Source organism: Phaenicophaeus curvirostris, chromosome 8, assembly GCF_032191515.1.
Source record: "Phaenicophaeus curvirostris isolate KB17595 chromosome 8, BPBGC_Pcur_1.0, whole genome shotgun sequence".
NCBI classification, from domain to species: domain Eukaryota; kingdom Metazoa; phylum Chordata; class Aves; order Cuculiformes; family Cuculidae; genus Phaenicophaeus; species Phaenicophaeus curvirostris.
In genome coordinates, this window is record NC_091399.1 from 31,138,499 (window position 1) to 31,161,079 (window position 22,581).

At 37.7% G+C, this 22,581-nt stretch overlaps 1 protein-coding gene across 4 annotated transcripts in view; it reads right to left on the minus strand.

Moving 5' to 3' along the window:
• Positions 1-22,581, minus strand: part of LOC138723714 (BEN domain-containing protein 5-like) — a 935,765-nt gene that overhangs the window by 341,365 nt on the left and 571,819 nt on the right. For 3 of the 4 annotated variants that reach the window (XM_069863064.1, XM_069863063.1, XM_069863066.1), the window contains 3 exons: positions 18,841-18,989; positions 14,372-14,585; positions 10,333-10,531 (listed from right to left, as the gene is read on the minus strand). The exons of the other annotated variant lie outside the window; for it this stretch is intronic. In XM_069863064.1, coding sequence (XP_069719165.1) covers positions 10,371-10,531; positions 14,372-14,585; positions 18,841-18,989 — 524 coding nt within the window. In that variant the 3' untranslated portion in view covers positions 10,333-10,370. Of the gene's footprint in view, positions 1-10,332; positions 10,532-14,371; positions 14,586-18,840; positions 18,990-22,581 lie in introns of those variants that run through there. 4 annotated transcript variants of the gene reach the window in all.

A 22,581-nucleotide genomic window follows, 5' to 3' on the forward strand; every position in this document is an offset into this window, starting at 1 on the left:
ATGCCACCAAGGCCTCGCCCGGATCGTTTAATACTCCAGCACCAGGGTGGGAACTTCAGAGAATCATCTGTTTTCTGCCCTTGATATTACAATGTGCACTTGAACTGCTCTAATCTTATCCCTCCCATGATTAAGCTTCTCGTTAGTTAAAACCTACACTACTCCTCCTAGATGATGTGGGAAAGGGTCACCTTCAGTCACCTCCAGAGAAGTATGTATTAGGCAGAACATTAAAAGTACTTTTTTCTTGAGGGCATGAAATGCAGGTCATTGTCTTAACTGGATCAGTTCAACGATGCTGTCCCGTCCATTCTTTGTAAAAGAAACCTGGACAAACCAGCATCTGAGCTGTAAATTGGCAGATGTATTAATTTCAAGTCAATATAAATATAAAAATATCAATAAGCATTTAAGAGTGAAACATTAATTACTTTTCAGAAGGTGCAGTACACAAATTTCTTGATGGCTTTACAAATATGAATAAGCAAATAACATGATTTCATAACATGAATAAACAACTTTCCTGGTTTTGGTTGGGCTAGAATTAATTTTCTTCATAGTAGCTGGTATGGGGCTATGTTTTGGATTGGTGCCGAAAACAGTGTGGATAATACAGCAATGTTTTATTTATTGCTGAGCAGTGCTTACACAGAGTCAAGGTCTTTTCTGCTTTTCATCTCATCCCATGAGCGAGTGCAGGAGGTGCTCAAGATGCTGGATGGTCTTTATCTCAGCCCATGAGTTTTCTCATAATTTCCTCCCCCACACCACCAAGGATAGAGGAGCAAGTGAGCAGCTGCATGGGGCTTAGTTGCCAGCTGAGGTTAAATCACAACAGTCCCTTTTGACAACCAATGTGGGGCTCAAATAGTTTGAGATAATGACAGATTTGATTGGAAGGCACTAGATCAAATTTGTAGCTGTTATTGGTGTTAATCAATAGGCATCTGTGCCTGCCATGGGACTTGCTTCCCTTATGAGTCTAGTGCTCGTTAGTAGCTTCTTTTTGCCCTTGCTGCTTGCTGTGCTGCTTATCATTTTATTCTGATGTCCCTGTGACAATTTTGATAACAGTAATGTGGCTGAACTAGCCCATGGCCAGGACATAACTGTGTTTCTGCATTGCTGCACCAGACAGGATTGAATGCCACTGTGAACTCAAGTCAAAGGGACTGTCATCTGAGGATAACTCCACACAGGAGCAGGACATCCCAAAGCATTTGTGGCTGTGAATAAGCCTAACCCAAAGCAGGTACATCTCAAACAGGCTGTGGCTACATCTGTGCCACAGTAGGTATACCTCTGAAGGCATGGTGGCCAAGGGTAAAATCACCCTTGAGAAGTTAGACCTTGAAGCTGTGGATAAGTCTATGCTGCAGCAGTTACACCTCGAAGCTCAGCGGCTGTGCTGTACATGCTGGAGCACCTCAAAGCACGTAGCCATGGATAAACCGACAGCACACGTATGCCCCTGGACGGACTGCAGGCATGGGTAAGGCCAATTGGAGCAGGTTTACTTCCGAAAGGACGGTGGCTGTGGATAAGGCCATGCTGGAACTGGAGCATCTCAAAGCAACTGTGGCTGTGGATAAGGCTATGTTGCAGGATCTATACCCCTGAAAAAACTGTGGCTCATAGATAAGGATCCACCCGGAGCTGGTACACTCCTAAGGGACTGCAGCATGCGGGTTTGTCCAAGGTGCAGCAGGGGCAAGGGGAGGAGTTCATTGCAATATGACATCCTAAGGTTTGGTATAGAAGGACAAGAGTGAAGATTGAAATAAAAAAAACCCTTTACATTCTTGTAACCTGGGATTTAAGTTGCATGTTATAGGAATTACTGTAGCAGGAACCACCTGAAGCAATGGGACAAGCCTCACACAAAGCAGTGCAAGTGCAGCAGTGACCCAGCCTGAGCTGGCTTCGGTGCCCATGGTGCCCGTTTCTGATCAAACACACACGTAAGTCCTATCCAAAGCAATGCTTAATTTATCAAAGTAGACACAGAAAAAGGCAACGATTCCTTTATGGGGTTTGGTTGGTTGCTCCAGAATGAAATAATTCCACAAAAAAAAAAAATGTTGTCTCTCTCCAAGGAAACCCTCCATACATTCTGAGAATACGTAACAGCATAACGGTAGCACCTCTTCACCATTCTTTGGCAATGCGCAGGTATCCTTGACCAAGAAAATGCCTTAACTATCTATCTTGAAGATGTTTAGATTTATACCAACAGCAAAGTGACTGTGGCTTCCCTTTCTTCTAAGTTTTATTATTTCATGTCTGCTTTTCTATTAAACTCTGCTTACCTGTTGTTCTTTTCAGCCTAGTTCAACACCATCACCCACCTGCCTGCCTGAGCTATAAATACAGGAATAAGTAGTTTGGCAAGCAGAAAGAATGCTCTGTCTCATTGTTGGCACATGTATTGTACCAAGTCAAAGAGGAAAGCACATTAGAGATACTCATTTTAAGAACAATATTTTCATAACAGCTATATTTAATAATAGAGTAAAAAGTGAATTACACTGGGACATCAATTGGTCAAGAATCAATTAAATATAATTTTTTTTCTACAGAGGCAAATTAAGTTTGCCCCACAAAATGAAATTACAGCTATTTGATATGATGTTCTAACATAAAGTGATATGTGTCCTAAACCACGAGATTGTATCACATTAACTAATAAAGTATTTAAGAGAATATCAAGTACTCCTCTATAGAAAGTATTTCCATAAAACTACAATGAATTTGGGTTGATGTAAAGAAAAAAATATTACCAGAACAAGTTGCAACCTAGAAAATGTGCATTAGTGGGAGAATGAAGACACCCAGACTATTGAGATGTTAATGAGGTAGAGAAATACTGAGGAGAGAGAATATTAAGACAGACAAATCAAGAACTAGGAATTAGAAGTTAAGCCAGGAAAATTCTTAGAGAAGTAAGGCACAAGTCAGGCAGTGAGTGTACTTACCCACTGGAATAAACTACTAAAGGAAAAGAGGGATTTAACACTTTGAAGCTTTTTCAAGACTGCTTTTTTTCCTAAGGAGGATGCTGTGGCCCAGTCAAGGCTTCTCTTCAAAGGAGAGATCGAGCAAAGCTTTCTGACATGTTCTGCAGGGGACCACATCATCTCATTGAATGACCCACCAGCAGACACATCACAACCTGCAGTTTTTCTGTGCACCTTGAGGCATGTAACTCAATAGCCAAGAACACTCTTCTCAAGAACTGTACTTAGGTCACAGTTTTGAAATAGCTCTTTCTTTCTGAGATTAAACAAGTGTCTGCTTCTTATACAGTGAATAGGAAAAGGGAGTCCCAGAAGGAATTTAAAATCATAAATCAGTATAATCTGTAAAAGTGCCTAATGCTTTCTATTCTTCATCCAATGGAAAAGACAATCCAAACTTAGGCTCTACAGTTAGGTGTGAAACTTTCAGGCTATTGAGACTCTGAAAAAAAGAGGGGATCCTCTGTTTTGAGAAAAGAATGTTTTAAAGAGATACTGCTGAAAGATCTGTTTATTCCAATTTACCTCTTTGAGACCTTCACATAAGAGTAAAATTTTCTTTGCTACAATTTATGCTTTGGCACAGCAAGAAAGGAGAAAATGCTGCTATGTGAAGTCTCCGAACTGCAAAGTCTGCCTTACGGTGACTGCAGTACTACTCGATCTCCTAAGAAAACACTCTAGCTCTGTTGCTTCTGTCCAAGAATAACAAGCAGGTATTTCACTTCAGAACCCTGCTGACAATTTGCAAAGCAGGAATTGTGAAACAATTTCATCTCGTTACCTTTAAGGCAAGCACAAAAGACTGCCTCCCACTTGCAGAAAGAACAGAAAGAAGACCAGGAAAACAGACAGGGCTGGATAACATCAGGGAAATTTGTGCATTTACATGGCATAGGCAGATTTATACAGAATAACAGTACCTTACATCTGTAAACATACAGCTGTGTAACTGCACTAGAGAGAGGTCCCTGGCTGCAGAAGAAAATGGTGATTATTCTACTTATTAACAGCTACTTGGCACATAAAAGCGATTGGACTTTTTTTAACTAATAAAACCTCCCACTGACTGAAACTTGAAATGCAAGTCAAACTGTGTGAGATCTCGCTACTTGGCTACTGACTTAATCTAAACTGCACACTTTAATTCTCTGTCAGAAGGTGAAAAGGCCTATGCGACCACTCCACAACCCAGGCTTCCTGTACCATCACATGTGGCTGCTGCTGAGTGGATCCCAGTTACTTGTAAAGTTTAGGAAAGCCACAGAATGGAAGTTGCACATATTTACCTACACGGCAATAAACATTTGTTGGCTAAATTGCCTTTAGAGGAATATATCTAACAAAAAGGCATCTCTATGTTGTTTTACCATATCCTAGCAAGGAGGGTGGGTTCCTGCACTGTGCTACATCACCTTTATCACCGCTTAGCCCCAAATTCTACATCATCAATTGTTTACTCCTGTAAGAACATGCAGTGAAATGCAGAATTTAGTGTGCATTGGTCCTGGAAGGATGAAATTGTCCTTGCAATCCTACTTTCAGTTTTAGTTTTTCATAACCTGAGTTTCTTAAAAAAATGAAACACAGAACGTTATCTTGAGAGACAGATGTTTTGCCCCATACACCTCAAATCCTGCTTATTTTGAGAATTATTCTTTAAATGTACCTTCATAAGTACTGCAGAGGACTTCATGTGGAACAGGAAGATCATAGCGCATCTGGCTCACAGATGCAAAATGTCCAAATGGACGATTTTCAAGTATCAGTGCGCTGATACCTCAACTTAAACATGGAGAAAGATGTCTCCCATTAAATTTCTATTCGACTAATACAAAAAAGAAGGAACACATGAAAATACACTTTTTTCTTAAACTAAACTACAATTCAATAAGTTTACATAGACATTTGGGAAGACTTTAAAGATATATTTGAGTATGAAAGAAAGAATATGAAACTCTCCCACGTAAGCTTTTAATTCATTCAAGACTCACATGGAAAGGACTGGTACTGGCGTGACATGGCACTATTCCTATTCCCATGAACCTACATCTTTCTCCACTCCAGAAGCACGAAAGCTCATGCTAACTATAAAGGATACACAAGCATCAACAAGCATAATTTCTTATATTGTATTTCACACAACTTTGAGCAATTGTTGTACTACAATAAAATCTAAGTCACCCATAGCTTCCTCCTCTTGAGTGTTCAGTAAATTTTCTGTGACTAATTTCAAATCACTAAAGACTAAAATTTAATATGCAACTAGGTAGCTTGACTCATTAAACTTATATACTGATACAGTGTTTCTTTCTGTTAAGGTTTTACTATCAGTAAACAAGGAACATAAAGTTGCTATTCTACTAAAAGGAAATAAATTTCTTACTAAGAAAATGTTTTCTAGTTAGATCAACAAAGGAAAAAAATCCTTTTGGCTCAGCCTCCTCCTCTCCTCCCAGACTCACTTTCACCTCTATTCTGATCCAAATAAAGCAACTTTGTCTGATGTCATAGGTGAGGTATTTTCCTCTTTATGGTAAACAAGTGATGTCACAACCACAGGACTGTGATTTCACTGCAGGACTGAACAAGAGGTTATATGATGCACAGAACGGAAGTTATTGTTCAGACATAAACAGCTGAAATAATTGCAAAAATAAAGCAAATGAACAGGCACGTAAATTAATTCCTTCTTGAAACATTGTTCCTGTTTTCCAAGTCCAAATGATTCTCTTTTCCTATTTAGGAAGCCTGTGGGGATGAAAAAGTGTCCAAGACGGCAAAATTAAAAATTAGCTACTGAGCATGAAACATGCAATGATTGCACTTCATAACATTTTTATTGCCTCCGTGTTGTATGAATCACTCCACAGTTCCACACTGTTACAACAAAAAAAATGGCACCAATAAAGGCTAAGTAATTGATGTCATGACTTCATCAATTCAAGACTAAAGGCATGCATGGAATGAAAAATATTTTCAAAAATGCTGAGAAAACTACCACTTAATTCTGAAGAAGCCCAAGCTCCATCTTTGTATCTTTCAGAAGAGTGGCCATTTTCACAGCAAAAGATGGAATATTGAAAGAAACCTCAGTATGGCTCCAAGTGACACAACCTTATTTTCTGTCTCAGAAACACTCCAAGTTTGGGTTTCTCAAGAGTTATGAATACAGCTAATGCACAGTGAGGCTACAGCTAACACAGAATGTTCCCAGTTCAGAACATTTTCATTCCTTTGAGGTTTTGCCTCAAGGCAGTATTATTTTAACAATGACCTGCACTCAGCTTTGTTTTTTAAAAGTCTACAAATTCTGGAAGTGTGAAGCGGAATTGTCTTTATCACTTCACTAAATCCAAAAAAGTTTAATTTATTGCTACTCAGAACTTCCAAGAGGGCATAATCTATGCTTAAGACAACAAAGAAGCATCACAGTAATCTATCTGACACAACATCAAACGTATGGTGCAAAGAAGTGACCTCCCACAGGGAGGCTGTACCTTCTTTTGACAGTCATATTCAAAAGCTAACCAAATGCAACCTTAAATTCCTTCTACTTATAGTTCAAATTTGACTTAACTAAATAAACATTTTAGCCTGGCTGTATTTAAAAAAATAATAAAAAAAAATATCAATCTTCCATAAAGCATCACTAAATCCAAACCTGTTCTGCAACAGCTGAACCTAACATTTATTTTTTCCTAACAAATACTAACTTTCTTTTTTTTAATTGAGTAGCTAGACATCTCAACTGACATTAAAATCTCTGTTAGGATTCTTTCCTTTAATATAATAGCAAATTTCCCTTATAAAATCATTAATGGAGAATAAAGCCCTTTTTGTTAACTCTAATCTTGCCTTCTTGCAAGTACGCCAGAGGCACTTTAATATGGATCACATCATGAATATTACAAATCACAGCAGCAATGTGTGGCAACAAAGGATCAGACTATTCATAACAGTAATACCTTCTTCCTTCTTTGATATAAAAAAAAAAAAGGAAAGAGTACACACTGATCTCAGGACAAAAAGTCAGTTCCTCTTAAATCTGGTCTTTTTCTGATGCTTACAAATTCAGCTTTACAGTATGAAGTAACAGCACAGTACAAACCTTAGAATGATGAACAAGGGGTGTTACAGGGTGTAATAAAACCTACTCAATATTACGTCAAGATTATCTCCCGTTTCAAATGATGTACAGGGATGAAGATACACTAGATCAGGAAAAATTTAGTAGGCACTATTTTTGCATAAAGTCTCCTCTGGTAGATTCATGGCAGATGCATTATGAACAAAGCAAAACTATGTACAGGCAAGCACAATTATAGAAGAATTAATGTACCAACAAAACCAGTGTTGGCCATAAATGCAGTATAACATAGTGAAATTAAATTCACAGGTAACTTATGCATCAGTATGTCAATACAAAGAAAGCATACCTCATTAAAGTTTGTATTTTCCCTTGGGCAATGCTGAAACACAGGACAACTGTAGCCTATTTCCCTCCCTTAAACAGGCACACCGGGAAACACTTGGATAGGGCTTCATGGGTAGGGAAAAGACAAGAGTAATGACCACATATAAGTGCTAAGTTGTTAATCATACACATCTGTTACCCATTTCAAAACCCTTCCCACATTGCCTTACAAATACAGTACATAAAACTATGTATGTAAAACTTTTGCTTATTAGCAAAAGCTTTTTCCAAAAATCCAAATATCTGGGTCAAGTTATAATACAATAAAGAGTTGTATTACCCATGTCCTATACCCTATGTCCTTTACCATAACTCAACAAAGCTTCAGGTGATGCCCACATTAAATGCTAGTTCCCCAGTCCAAAGGACATGGTATTAGCATCCCACAATGCTACATTTCTAAGGGAAGTCAACCTTTTTGTATCACCCAAACACTGTTGAACTCCACTGAAAGCCATCTGCTGGACCTGGGCTTATAGAAATTCCAGGAAGAAATAAATGAAGACTTCCAAGATATCTCCCCCAAAGAGAAAACTGAAATTCTTCAGCAATATGCAGCATTAACATCTGATGGGACAAATCTGCCAAGGAGACACTTTATAAAGAAGCTGAAGGTTTTGCAGAAAGACTTAGAATCTGATTTTTAGGGCCAGGCTGGAGTCCTAACACTAATTAAATTCTAATCTAATTTTCTCGTGTTTCATAAAACTCTGTCTCAAACAGGCTTATCTTCTAAGAAGTGCAGTATGATCTCCTCATTAAAGAATGTGTTAAAATGAAAACACATTAATACTAAAGCCATTAAAGACTGAGAAAATTACAGACATTTTCCTCCAAACTAGTAGATTGTCCCAATATCAGTTCAAAAAAACCCCTCATACATTCATAAGTCTGCCTGAAAAGTGGGAACTTGCTGTTTAAGTGTTTCATCAATGTTATCTCTATTTTGTTCTTTAATTAATAAAAGGATACATGCACTGACATTATAAACACTAATTTGCTATTTAGCATCCCAAATTAGGAAGCATAAACATTTATGCACTTCATTAAACACTACCTAAGAACACTTTGAGATTAACAGGAGACAAGCTAGGCTATCAAATGCAATTTCAGAATACGCACAAGTCACCATAAAAACCAATCTCCTCCTCTCCCCATCAATTGCTATGAATGCTCCCTGGCTCCATCCTATTGGTGCCAGCCCTTATTAAGTGAACCTTGAAAAATCAGTGAGATTTGACACATCTGCACGATCACAGGTGCCAGTTTAAGGAAAGCAATGGGAATGAAGGGACACGAGCAGCAGAAGTGGGGCATTCCTCTCTGGCAGCACGGCATACTTTCATTTGCTCAAGCCAATCATGAAATGCGCTTCAGAAAGCATAGAACAAATACTTATGCCCTGAATTAAGACATAATTTTAGCAGATGTGGTATACAGGAAGAGATAACATAGTGTTTTCCTCCATCTCTTCTGAAACAGAAGCTGCGGATCTAGCGTGCCTCCCCCTCTCCCTTCCCCTGGTTCCTACATCCATCCCAGCCCTTTAAAGAACAGTTGCATTGCTGCTTTCAAATATTTATGCATGCAGAAATTGAAATAGGCTTAACATTAGGGTAGACCAGTTCTGCAAGAAGATATGATATGAAGAAATGGTAAGGCTTTCAAAACTACCGAAAGCAGCATTTCAGTGGTAGAAAAGAAACAAATGCTGGTATGCAGCAACAGCCAGCCCAAAGGCAGATAATCACCTCTGCACATATAAAATAAATGGAACGTTAACTAAGATCACTAATATAACAAATCCGCAAAATTGGTCAGTAAAGGCCCTAAATTATCTCCACAAACCTTATTTTCAAAATTCTTCATAAAACAAGACTTGAGGTTATTTTCTTTCACTTACAGGCAATAAGGTGTAATTCAGACAATAAATTATTCCTTATAATTTTGCATCACAAGTCTAACTTCAGTGTAGAAAATTAGTTTTATTTTTAGATTAAATATGTGCTAAAAGTGTCCATCGATAAATTATGGACTCAGAGGAAAGGGTAGTGAATTTTCTATTATACATAATCTTCCACAGTGTGGCAATCATTAAGTGATTTGAAGCTACAAATACACTAAAAAGTGTTTCAAGAACAGTAACATCAACACACGGAAGAGAGTTGTACCATAACCAGAAATCTGAGAAACGTCTTGGGGCCTGAAAAACAACTGTTTTTAGATACTTTTTTTAATAAGTTATCAGGATTTTGCAATTTGAGTACTTCGTTGGTTTTGTGTTGGGGTTTTTTTTGGTTTTTTTTTGTTATAAAACTATGACAGCCACAGTGATCTATCCACAAAATAATAAGTGAAAAGGAAGCGTTCTTTGTGTGTTTTTGACCAAATGTATTGTTAGAGATCAAAACAAAGATTTATAAAAACAAACGGTTAAAATTTCAGTTCAGAAAAACTTTGTAAAATACAGTAAGACCCTTTTCAATACCAAAGTGGATTTTGTACAGTTCTTTCTTCTAAGCAGATGTTTACTGCAGCCTAGACCCAGTAACTCCAGTAAAACAAAATGTAGGCAAAAGGTGTTGTTGTTTGCAGATTTACAACCTATATACAGCACTGCAGGGAACACACTGCAACTCATTGGAAAAACCTTGGAAAATTCACTGTTTCATTGTGAGTGGACGTACAATATATCTTACATTATTTAAAAGCAGGTTACACCATAGAAAGGCTTTTGACAGAACCGCTCAAAAAATGAATGAGTTATAGAAGAGTAACGAACGCTTCAAGTCAGCCTCTCCCATCAGCAAAAATGCCACACAAATCAAAAAACAACACTTAAGTAAAACACTAAGACTTTATTAAAAATCCAAAATTTATTGCAAATTGTACTTCGCACTTTCCCTCCTTTCTTCATTTTTACACGATTTATTGATATCCATGATTTTTTCACAGATGTACTTGTTGACTTTGGAGAGTCTCTGTGCAATTTCAGTTTCATCCACAGTTTCTTGTGCTATTCTATCATACAAACATTCTGGGGAGAGAAAAAAAAAGGAAAGAGCCATTAGGATATTTTTAGAAAGGAATATAGCCCTGTGTTGGGCTAACTACTCAAGAGAGAGCACTGTGTATATTTGTTCCAAGACAACAGCAGCTTTCATTGATTCACTGGCTAAGTTGTTAAAGACAAGGTTTTTTCACCAGACTGGAATCTTTGCCACGACCAACTTCCAGTTATGCTGTGACTACACTAATAGGCTTTCTATAAAGAAACTAGGCTAAATTCAAAGCTTTACAGTGCCAGTCTTGCCTTCCTAACTCTTATACTTGTCTGTATCTCCAGATTTAGAGACTTCTCCCAGGTGAACAGTATTACTAGAACTGCTGTTGTTTACAGTCCCCTGTAAGTCACTCTTACTTTCACACCTTCAAGATGGTAAGTAAATGATAATGGTTAGGAAGAGAAGCAGTAACCAGCAGAAGACATTAACTGAATTATTTTATTTTTTAAATCTGTAGAACATACATTAATGTCTGCATCTTTAACAGACACCCTGTCCCTGGGCGTATTGTACTTTTACTAGAAGATTATTCAAAATGAGAGCCATCTTCTTGCATGTTTGCACAATACTTGGTGAACTTTAACTGGAACACAAAAAGCAAGCAATGATAATAACTGCAGAAGCACTGAGGGCAATGAAAGTTGGGCCAATTCTGCTCTATAGTTGGCAGTTCAGTGCCAGGATCCTGCAGAGATTACTGAAATAAGAGGCAATGCAACACACACAACTCCTTAGTGACAGGCAGGTTTGGTTTTTTTTGTTTTCATAACCAGAACAATGTATTTTGTTGTGTAAGTTTCCCAGATTGATTAAAAGAACCTCTATTTTGCTTTGCCTACTAATCTATTCCAGTAGCCATTTATTGTTTCCTACACAAGCCATAGAGATTATCGCTTACATGGTCTGCTACATTTCTAACACATCACATTAAAAAGTTATGAAAATTAAGTAGTATGCATGCCTTGTACTTCCTCTTGAAACCTCTCAGAAATTTTATAAAAGGTTATTTTGCATTAACAAGCTTTATAACAGGGCTCATGCATCATACGTTTTATAATTCCTTTATTACGTACTATACAGAAGGGATTTAAGAAGCTAGAGATATCAGACACATTAAGACCTCATGCTGTCGTTCAAAAATATATTTAAAATAAGTTAGCCTGTGTCCACAGAAAGAGGAGAACATCTAAACCAATGTGAATTTTATGCTGCAAGATGTACTGAATATAAAACATATAAAATTAATCAGCATGGAGCCTGACAGCTGAAATGCTGATAATCAGTAAGCTATGATTTGTAATACAGCACCTAAGAGGCAAATCACTGAGAACCTGAAGAAACACAGTGTTTGTAGGACATAAATCTGTACTACAACAATCTTAGGAATATTCCGACATTGCTGCAGATACACCTAGTAAGGCGAACTTTCAGTAAAATACAGGCTAAATTATTAGTTTAGCTGCAACGTCAAGCAAATAATCACTTGATAGAATTCATTCATCAGCTCTGATTCTTAAAAGTCAGTGTGACCCAGATGGATCCATGATCATCAAAGATTTGCCTCTTCCAATCCTTCCATTTCTGTGAGTAGCTGTAGAAATAGTAGTTTAGTAGTAATATAAGGATGCTGGCTTAGGGGCTCTAGAGTGATTTGGGGCCTCTGCCTCTTCTGTCTTTTGGCTTTAGAGGAGCATACAGATGCCGCTTCGTATTTCTGTCTGGACTAATGATTTAAGTAGACCTCAATGTCTAACAATGAGCTTTACTACTTTCTGTGATGCCTGATCCAAGTCATTGGCCATATAAACTCCAGCTTCCTCAAATTTCACCGTTTGTGACTTGCTACTAATTTTTTTTTTTTAATTTTTCTTCTCAATAACATAGTAACAACTACTTATTTGATCACTTCAAGCTTTCTAGGAAACACCACAGGCATGATAGGGCAAGACCAGCTAACATTGATGCAAATGCAAAGGACACAACAACATGAAAAGAAAATGTTTATGTGCTACCCACTATCACTGATATAGGAAGTTTGTCTGCCACCACCTAAAACATTGGCCTTGTAGTTTAAGTGGTTCAGGAGGACTGTACAGTCTTGAGACTAACAAAAAGGAAGTCAAAGACAAGGAGAGATAAGCACTGGAAAGAGGAACATAGAAAACCAGGGCATGGAACAATAGAATTCAAATGAGGGTAGAGGCTGGAACCAAAATTATGACAGAAAACACAGAAAAAACGAGGAAACAGGGAAGAACTGAATTGTTGAAGAGTGTAAAGATATAGAAGAGAAGAAAGGGAAGGGTACCATCTGCTTCTCACCATGTACCTGTTGGAGCATACTCCCCAACTCACTGTAGCCAAAACCAGGGGAGTCAGAAGAAAGCTTTTATTGAAATGGCTCAAGCAACACAAACTGGCCCTGACTGAAGCAAAAGCAGAAATTCCCCCTGTAAGAAACCTTGCCAGCAGTGCTGAAGAGTGGCCACCTCCAGCAGGGAAACTACAAAGCTCTTTGCAATGGGCCAGTGAAAAATGATCCCTTTTTACTGTGTGCTTGTAAGCGCACATCTGGGTAACCAAGACTCTTTCCCATTAGGAGCCAACAAGGGTAGCCAGAGCCACAGAGTGGATTCATTAAGTGGCCAGTCTTACCCTGCTATATGTGTTAGGATGCACCAAAAGGTCAGAGCTAGAACTAGAAAATCAGTATGGAACAGCTTGCACTTCCACATATATTCTTAAAGCGGATTACTAAAAATCCCTGTTTTACTCATTTCTTACACACTATGAAAGATGACAGTACGAAGATCAGTTTCCAACTTTTCCCCACACAACACAGACACATGCACACACTCAAAGAGGAACCGTATTTCTTAATTCCAAACTATGATACTTGAAAGGCAGATTACAACAGCTCTCAAAGAGTTCACAGTCAAGAGCACATAGCAACTAAGAACAGGAAATGCAGAATAATGAAGCTCAATCAAACAGGGAGATTTCTTTCAGCCCTATTACAATTTAGTATGGACACAAACCCTAAAAATCCAATTTCAGTATGTATTCCATTAGGAACTGACTCAGTTTTGACTTAAAAAGAAGCCTGAAATACCAAGAGAGACAGAAATGAATACAAAACACAAGTGTGATGATACAAAGGGACTGAAATTCACTATTGAATTTAAATAAAGGAGAAGGCCTTCTCTCTCAAGATAGTTGCAGTTACTGAAAGTGTCACTGCAATTTTTCCTGCCAGATTTACACTTCCTGTTCAAATTCCAATTCAAGTGCAACAATTAATTTTTACTACTTCCATTTTCTCCACTTAGAGAGGTAAGACTATTCTTTCTCACCTTTGAAGGTATGCACATTTTTACAGTCACACCTATAACGGTTTCTGTGCCTCATGCCAGACTTGGTTACATTCTGGATGAAAGAATGTGGTAAAGCTACTCTCAGGCTTGTTAAAAGGAATATATGCATTTTAAAAAATCATTGTTATAAATGAATTCCAGAACAACAAGTTGTTCTCCAGGCTCAGAGTCCTGTCCTGCAAGTGGTTTAAAGTAATGATCTTCTTGAACCTTACTGAAGTCAATGTACAACTCTTCAGCAGTGAGAGCCTGCACTGTGCACAGCTATTGCACTGTGTTTTATTCTTCCTGGATATGTATGCACTTCACAATGCAATAGCAATTTGAATTACAGTTTTTAATCAGTTAATTTTATATGAGCTGAAAAGAAGCATCTTTCAACTCAGTGATTAATGGTTAAACTCCAAAGCAGGAAGCAAAAGTTTTCAAATAACCTACCTCTGACAATGCTTAATTTGTGAGGTGAGAGAGGTGGCTTGGGAACGGCATCTTTCTTTTTTTTGGTTGCAACTCCTGTGACACTTCTGTTCTTGAGAACATCTGTTCCCCAAATCATAACCGCTAGATTTTTTGTATACTTTGAATCTCCTTGTGTTACTTGCAGCTGGTGCCATTTCTCCTCATCTACCCAAATTCCACTGCCAAGATGGACCTAGAAGGTAGTAATAATAACAACTTATCTATGGTATGTAGCACACAACAGTATCCAAGTGCTGTAGGAACATTAATATTAGGTACTATAATAACAGTAATTAGGGCTGAACAAATGTATTTTGCCTAACTCTGAAACTTCGCCAACTTGTGGGTCAGGGAGTTCAAGTTAACCTCCTTTTTGTATTCAATTCTTCTCACCCTCTATTATCCTCCCCTCCCGGCACAGCCTGTATTCTACAAGATTTTGGTCAGGCACAGAGACAGAAGAAGGAAACAGCAAACACATCTAGTATTATAAAGGTATGCACAGCATATTAAACAAGCAGTTGCACCAGGCTAATTCAGGCACAAGATGAAACATTGTCTTTAATATGAAACAGACTTTACCCAGAGCATATTTCAGAGGCAGTAGAGAGGGAAATATTTCCTAAGTCCTGTCCTGTACCTTTTGGCAAAATTCAATCTGATTATTTAAATTAACTAGAACTAGAGAAAGCTTTTGAGAGCACCAATTTCAATATAAGCCAAGACTGTTAAGAAGCTTTGTAAAACTTCCAATTCTATCATGAAGTTTGCTTATCATGCACCATTAATCCACCCTCGTGAGTGCTGTTTTGTGGTAATGCAATGACCCACTGCTACATCATCATAAACTTTCCACTATCCAGACAATGGGGAGTAGACATATTTCACTGGAGTAGTAAAGCAGGATAATACGGATACTGTGAAATGCAGTGTGAAGCCACTGTTGAGTCTCTACAAGGAAGTTGCTCCAGTCTAGTTGTGTTTTAGTCTTGCTCAGCATGACTATGCTGGCTTGACTCCCACAGAGCTACACTGTACCTCTAGCCCAAGGTTCCCAGCCTTCCAGATTTAGATGAACACCCCACAAGAGTCTGAGTTCCATCCTTAGGCTGCCACTACATACGTTTGAGGTTATAGTCCTGATAACCAGACACCATCAAGCAACAGCAAGGAAAATATCCCCACCAGTAATCAGAACGAGCCTGACATGAGCACAACCATGACAAATGCTGGCCCTGTATGGAACCACAGAAAATACTATGTACATGTAGGTCTGTGCTCACAGTTCCTGGAGTACATTGCAGATACCGGCCCTACCTCTGCCTAAGGAAAGCTTTGTTCATATGGTGGTGAACTTCAATCTGTTGGACCCACACTTGCTCATCATCCCTAACAAGCTAATGCTTTCTATAACACTAACATTTGCAATAAAAACTTACTGCCTTCTCACATTATTTAAAAAAAATAAATCCTGTGAACAAAATTCTGTGGCAAAACTACACCAGAAGACTGTCTGCCTTAACTGTTTTGGTCTTAATTTTTTGTGTTAACTCCTTTCAAGTGGTATTACATAAACCGTGCCTGCTACCCATACAGATATGAACAGCATCACATAAGTCCCATTAAATGCAATGAAAACTAGACAAAGCTACTGTAAAATTTTATATCCCCATAATTTTACTGCCTGTATTCAACCATTTTTCCTTTAAATGGAAACCTGCTTTAATAATTAACGAGGGTACTAACCCAAAGAAATTTTTTTATTACGACAGCTTCCTTCAAAAGCAACTTGTTGTTTAAAAACTTAAATAGAAAAATATGAATGGTTTGGCTATCAGCTAGGTTATAAAGAACAAATGAAGAGCCATAAAGAAAGCTGCCTCTCCTGCAGAACCTTCTACACTAAAGGGATTCTAGGAAGCTTTTCAAAAGTCTGCAAGGCATTTAGATTTTGTAATGGACAGAAATGGAACTAGTAATAACCATAACATGAACACCCCTTTTCCCCCTTCCTTCTCTGTTGCTCAGCCTCTTTATAATTGCTTACAGGAATTCAGGCTCTTTTGCTGCTCTCTACATATATTGTAAGGAAACTTCAAGCAGTGAGCAGTCTGTGATCAGAAAACAATCACGTTACAGTTATAATTCAGTTATTTCTGTTTTCACCTTGGAAAAGTTATCAGTAAAAATGAGTATAAGTTACTTAGAAAATAACTAGGATCAGGATTTAGGATGTCTGTATTACATTAGTTGTAAAGACTGCTGTATCTGATCAAAAATCTGACTCTCCTCTGCCAAGATTAGGGTTTGTCTTCACTAAAGATTGTTTAGTCTCATAAGCTACTACATTATTAGCTTTAAGCTATTTAAAAGAAAACAAGTTATAGCAAATATTTTTGTTTCAGATATCTCTTCTTTGAACATGCTTAATTTCTTCTAAAAAAAAAGTTATCACTGATACGAAACACCTATAGTAACAGCAACTATGTCGCAGACAGCCACAGATGCAGAAATCTTATGTCTCTCTTTTTCTTTTCCTAGCACTGTTACAACAAGAAATTCAATCTATTCATGTCTCAGTTTACCTCTCTGTCCAACAGGCTCAGTACCGTTTCCTATTACTCCCAAAGCTACAGGAAGGTTACTGTACTCCACATTCAGAAGCCATTTCCTTCTGCTCCATGGGCCAAACTCTTGACTTGATGAAATCAAGGGGAACTTTAGTCTCAATTTCAGAAACTGCAGGACCAACCTCCAAGCACGACGCAACAGAAACAACAGCAAATTCAAAGTAATGCTCCCCACTGCAATCATGCTAACATGCAATATATCTAAAATGTATCTCAGAAGACAAACTTTTTTTCCTTTTTTTTTCTTTTTTTTTCCTCCTTTTCTTTAAATGAATGCCATAGGCTCTTTTTCAGTAATTCTGCTCTCCCTCCGGAGGGGTGAGATTTATACGCTTTGAAAGAATCCTACGAAGATCAAATCCGATGCCAAGATTTCTGAAAAAAGTATTCCAACTACTCTAGTGGTGCATGTCAATAAAGTAATGAAAAAAAGGCCTAAATAAGAAAAACTGAAAAAAACACACCCTCCAACACTCTAAATACATTATTAGTTCACATTTCTGGCATCTGAGCTGGCTGAATCCCTGGTAAACAGGCAAACAGAAAGACCAAAATTACAAAAAGAAAGTTAAAGAGTTATTAATATCTGTAAAGACAGAAAATTTCAGCAACAGAAGTGCCAAGAAACTGGCAGATGAAGTAAAGATGCAAGAAAAGCTGTATATACACACTAAAGGATGTGCTTTATCCCAAAGATCTTAAGCAGTAAAAAAGGAGGTAAAACAAACTCTCACAGTAATATACGCTAAATTTTCAATGCACAAATATACACAAAATACACGAGCAAATGACATGTTAAATATATTAGGCAAGAAAAGCTATCTGAATCAAGTACTTGTCAAACTGCCAAGATTATACTATTTTTCACATACATTTATGTCCTCAACAATTACACTGAGTTCATCTTCAAGAATGACAGACACTTGTGCAGTCAGTCTTGTAGCACAGATCTGAAAATGTAATATTTCATACTATTCCATCAGTAATTCCACTGTACGCCAAAACTGAACTGGACGTTTCCTTACAAAAGGTTCTCAGATTATGGTATAAAATGCATACATGTCCTAAGAAATGGGATCTGCACAGCTAACTCTGAAGGACATAATGTTTTGTAAAAGAAATACAACGTTCATTTAATGATAATGGCAACAGCTATAAGAGCATGCCTCAGTAAATGAGCAGGCAATGTGTTAAACACTCTGAAATCTGAAAAACTACCAGTCAGGTTCTGGCAAACTGCAGCTATATGTTATTTCACCAGCTTTACAAAAGTATCTCTGAAGTAGCACCACACCAGCTCAATTCTGTGGCAAAACTCCTATCAGATTCATGGGAGCCTATTTTCATTCCAGGGTTCATAATTATCTACTGAACTCCAATTTAGCCAAAAAATAAAAGCTTCTCTGCAACAGACATACAGCACACTAAAAACGTTAAAGACTTTTTAGGTAAAAGTATTTTGGTTAAATAGACTAATGTAACTTTACAACCTGGGTAACTGATTCTGGTCTGTATTTGGTAGATTTATGTATGTCAACAATTGAAGACTATGTCAATGTGCTTGCACATGCATATTTAATAATTACATTCCCTTTGTTACACAGCATCCAGTCAGAGCATGACTGAGGATAATTTGCTATGCTGTTCATAATTCCGTAATTTTGTGATTCTCCTCAGCATAACAACACGCCTTTATAAAAACTGAGGAAGTTTGTATAAGCTGCCACCACGCAAAACCCCCAATACCATGAAAATGCCACACAAAAATCTCCTGATGGACATTTACAAATTATTCATGCTATATTTAATTTAAAATACCTTTCCATTCTCGAGAATGTACTTGTCCATTACTGGAACAGGGGCAGGATAGTATGTTGATGTATTTGCTTCCTCACTGAAGGTCTTCTGTACCTCAGGTTCGGGCTCAATTGTTTCTGGTTTTACTTTTTCAAGCTCAATGGCAGGTCCTAGACAGTTAAGAAAAGAGAGCTGTCTGCTATCCCAGAGAACATGAAATCAATCACTTCATCACGCATGGTTAGCATAAAATAACACATTAGTCATGTTCACTTTAAAGTTAGAAGGAGTCTAAAATAAAAGTCCTACTTCTGAACATCAATAGCAGGATAATTCTGCTTTATAAACATTGAAATGTTTAATTTTAATTTAAATGTTTAATTTTATTCTTAAAGCACATGGACAATTACAGATATGGGTAAGATCGCTTCAATGCACGCTACGGATATTATGTTAAAATGACACTGAAATTATAACCTAAAAGCAACAATAGTAATTCTTCAATAAGAATTACTAGACAGTTGCATAGAAACCTGCAAAAGTTACTGTGATAATTATATAAATTATCCATATTGAGTTAAAAATTTTATAGAAATTTGAAATCTGTTTAGATATAACAGTTATATTAAAAACAGGATCTACAGAAATGCTATAAAGCAAACAGGTTTGGCTACTTATGCTAAAGCTTCATGCATAGAAAGAATATCCAAGGTTATAAAAAACACATAAAAATTAGAATTTTGATTGTCCAAATCGCCCAATACACTGACTTTTATTTTTAACATAACCAACAAAAATTATGCACAAACAACCAACTACTACTAAGCATATGTTCGAGGCTTCAAAATAGTATAATCAGTTTGTCAGTCATGAACTTTCCTTTTCCAGATCAAATCTATAAAGTGCTCCTAAAAAGACAGAAGAACAAATAAAATATTTTTGAACTGTATTTCATTATTCCATTCATTGCTGCAGTTATACCGGAAGTCTGGGAACAGGCTACTGCCCCAAGCCTATCATTGTCTTTTGATGTCTGTCTCTAGGATCATAAGAAGCTTCACCAGTCACTGAAGTTCCACGCAGGGATGGAGGTTTCTTAACACAGCAAGGTTGCCAGCTTACACCACGGACACCACAGTAATAAGCCACTTCCAAGAACTATATTGATAAACTCACCCACTTGTAAGAACTATATTGTACCAGGTTGGTGCTGAGAGCGCTGCAGCACTCTGTAGCCCAACCCTGACATCTTCAACAAAAGACAGTTCAATAATCAGGTCAGCGTCACGGTTCAGCATCCCTCCTCAGTGTTTGTGCACACAGACCAAGCCCTGAATCGATCTAACTCTGCAAGTCAAGCTGGCACCAGAACTCATGTCTTGAGTCATGTATCTTAAACAGGTCTTGTACCTGGAACAAGCAGAGCATTCATTTCTCCTACTTTGTGCACTTTCATTTAGAGGTTATTTATACATTGAAATCAGCATTTCCTCCATTGTCAGCATGTGACATTCATCCTACAGCTTATTCTACACCTACATAGCTAGTTGAATGTTCTCAGCTGACTGCCACTTGACACTTGGCAACAACTAAAAGCTCTCTTGGCAACTCAGACAATCCTTAACTAGAGTGCAACCAACAAGAGTGTCTTAAGAGCCATGTGCAATGCAAGCGTGGCACAAATAGAAAAATCACAAACCCCAGAACATATGCATTATAGTTTCATAGTTATCTTAATAAGGACTTCTACTACCATGCATACACAATGGTATGGCCAAGACAAACTAAACTTTCTAAACTTGAGACTTCTAAACTAATTCAGGTTGGGGGAACTGATTAAACCTGGATTGATTAAACTGTCCAACGCATGCACAAGTCTCAGTGTGGGCAATACCTGAGCAAGCAGATGCAGTGACGTACATAGCTCCAACAGACCAGAAAAACCTCTGCTGCAATTCATGCTTTAATGTTTACTTAAAAGTCACCAACAGGAAGGCTTTAAAATGCCTTCTTTTAGATTTCACTGTTTTTTTCTTCCCTAATAGAAATCTGCTTCTTCCTAGGTTGTCTTCACAGCTACTTTCACCACCTACTAAAGACTGCATTTTCAACCCAGCGTGCTGTGAATTAGACATGCAACCTGCATTATTGCCTTAATGCTAATGGGAGCTGTGTGCCCAATTTACCACGCACCACACTAAAAGTTTCCTTTCTCTGTAGCTGTCACGCTCTGCATCATATTTTAATGATGATGAATAGGACATACAAAAATATATGCCACTATCAAAAGACTTAAAAATGATAGTTCTAATGTAATAAGGATCATAACAAAAAATACAGACAATTCTTCAGAATGCAAAAAGGAAGCAAATGTTTTATTGCAAAATCTTTCTCCCTCTCACTGTAAAGTTTCCATAATACCTGAGAGGCCAAGGCAAGATAAAGAGGTAGAAGGCTTCCCTGTATTACCTCTTTTCCTCAAAAATGCATTTTAGGCTACATGCTACTCAAAAATTAGTAAATAAGCTAAAAATAAATTAACCGACAAAGCGGTAAATATACATTTGTAAGCAGAAAGCCGTTTTTCCACATCACCTACTAGAATGTGAACAAAAGCAACAGGAGTCTGAGAAGGAGAAATATTATATATGGTATTTCCTGTTCTTGTACCTGACAGAAACCCTGGACTTCTTTTCACATCAAAAAGCCAAACAAATCTAGAAAAGCTGAATAATAGTAATTCCTTACATGCGCTAAGTCACAAATACCATTTTATTCTCCCTGGCCTGATGTCAGTCCCAACACAGTGTAAACTGTATCACTGCAATTAAACTGGGATTAAAAATAACCACCAGGGGTGCTGCATGTGTGCTGATGAATGAATACTAGTGAATGAAGGTGAATATACTCTCTAACTTTAAAGCAACACTAATTCTTAGCAATACACCATGAAAATGCAGTATTTATCAGAGAGGAAACAACACCCAAATATTACCGTGATCCAACTTCACTACTTCTGGCCATCGAAAACAATAGCAAGCAGCACCCTAAAGAAAAGTATTTTTTTAAGAAGTTATTGAAATTCTTATCTTTTGCAGTCCAAGGACTATTTAATGTTAGGCCTACAGGGAAAAGTCAGTGATTCAATTCTCTAAATCACCTTGTTGTCTATTGATAAAACCAGGGCAAATTAGTGTGCTTTCAGGTGCAACAGAACAAAGACAAACTGCAAAGGCCTACGATGGCAGGGCTTTCCAATCCCAAAGCAGGGAAGGGAAAAGAGGCTTTGGCTGCATGCATTCTTCAGGGAGCTCAGGTGAGGGATATCATAACCTCTTCCACGTCAGTCATCATGTTCCCCCAGTGCTTTGGTCCCTAAGGCCCTGGTCAAATGCCTGGCTCCTCCAGGAAGGGATCTGCTAGGCAACTGTGTACCAAAATCCTAACAAAGTTTCACTATATCCCCATGGATCAGTACTGATTTCACTACTGCCGTTTGCTGTATCTACTTTCAAGACTTAGAACAAAGAGCAATTCAGTGTCACCATGTGCAAGATTAAGAACCTCACTCTTCCCACAAGAGTGGTGCATGTCTAAATGGTGCATGTCAGGCCTAGGTCTAAAGCAGAATATATTGACTTCTAGCTTCTCACTGAAATCAACATATTGATGGTAAATTAGGAGACTGAATACTTGACTGAATGTTAGCTCAAGAGGCTGTTTGTTCTATATTTGATCTGCAAGTTTAAAATGGCAACAGGC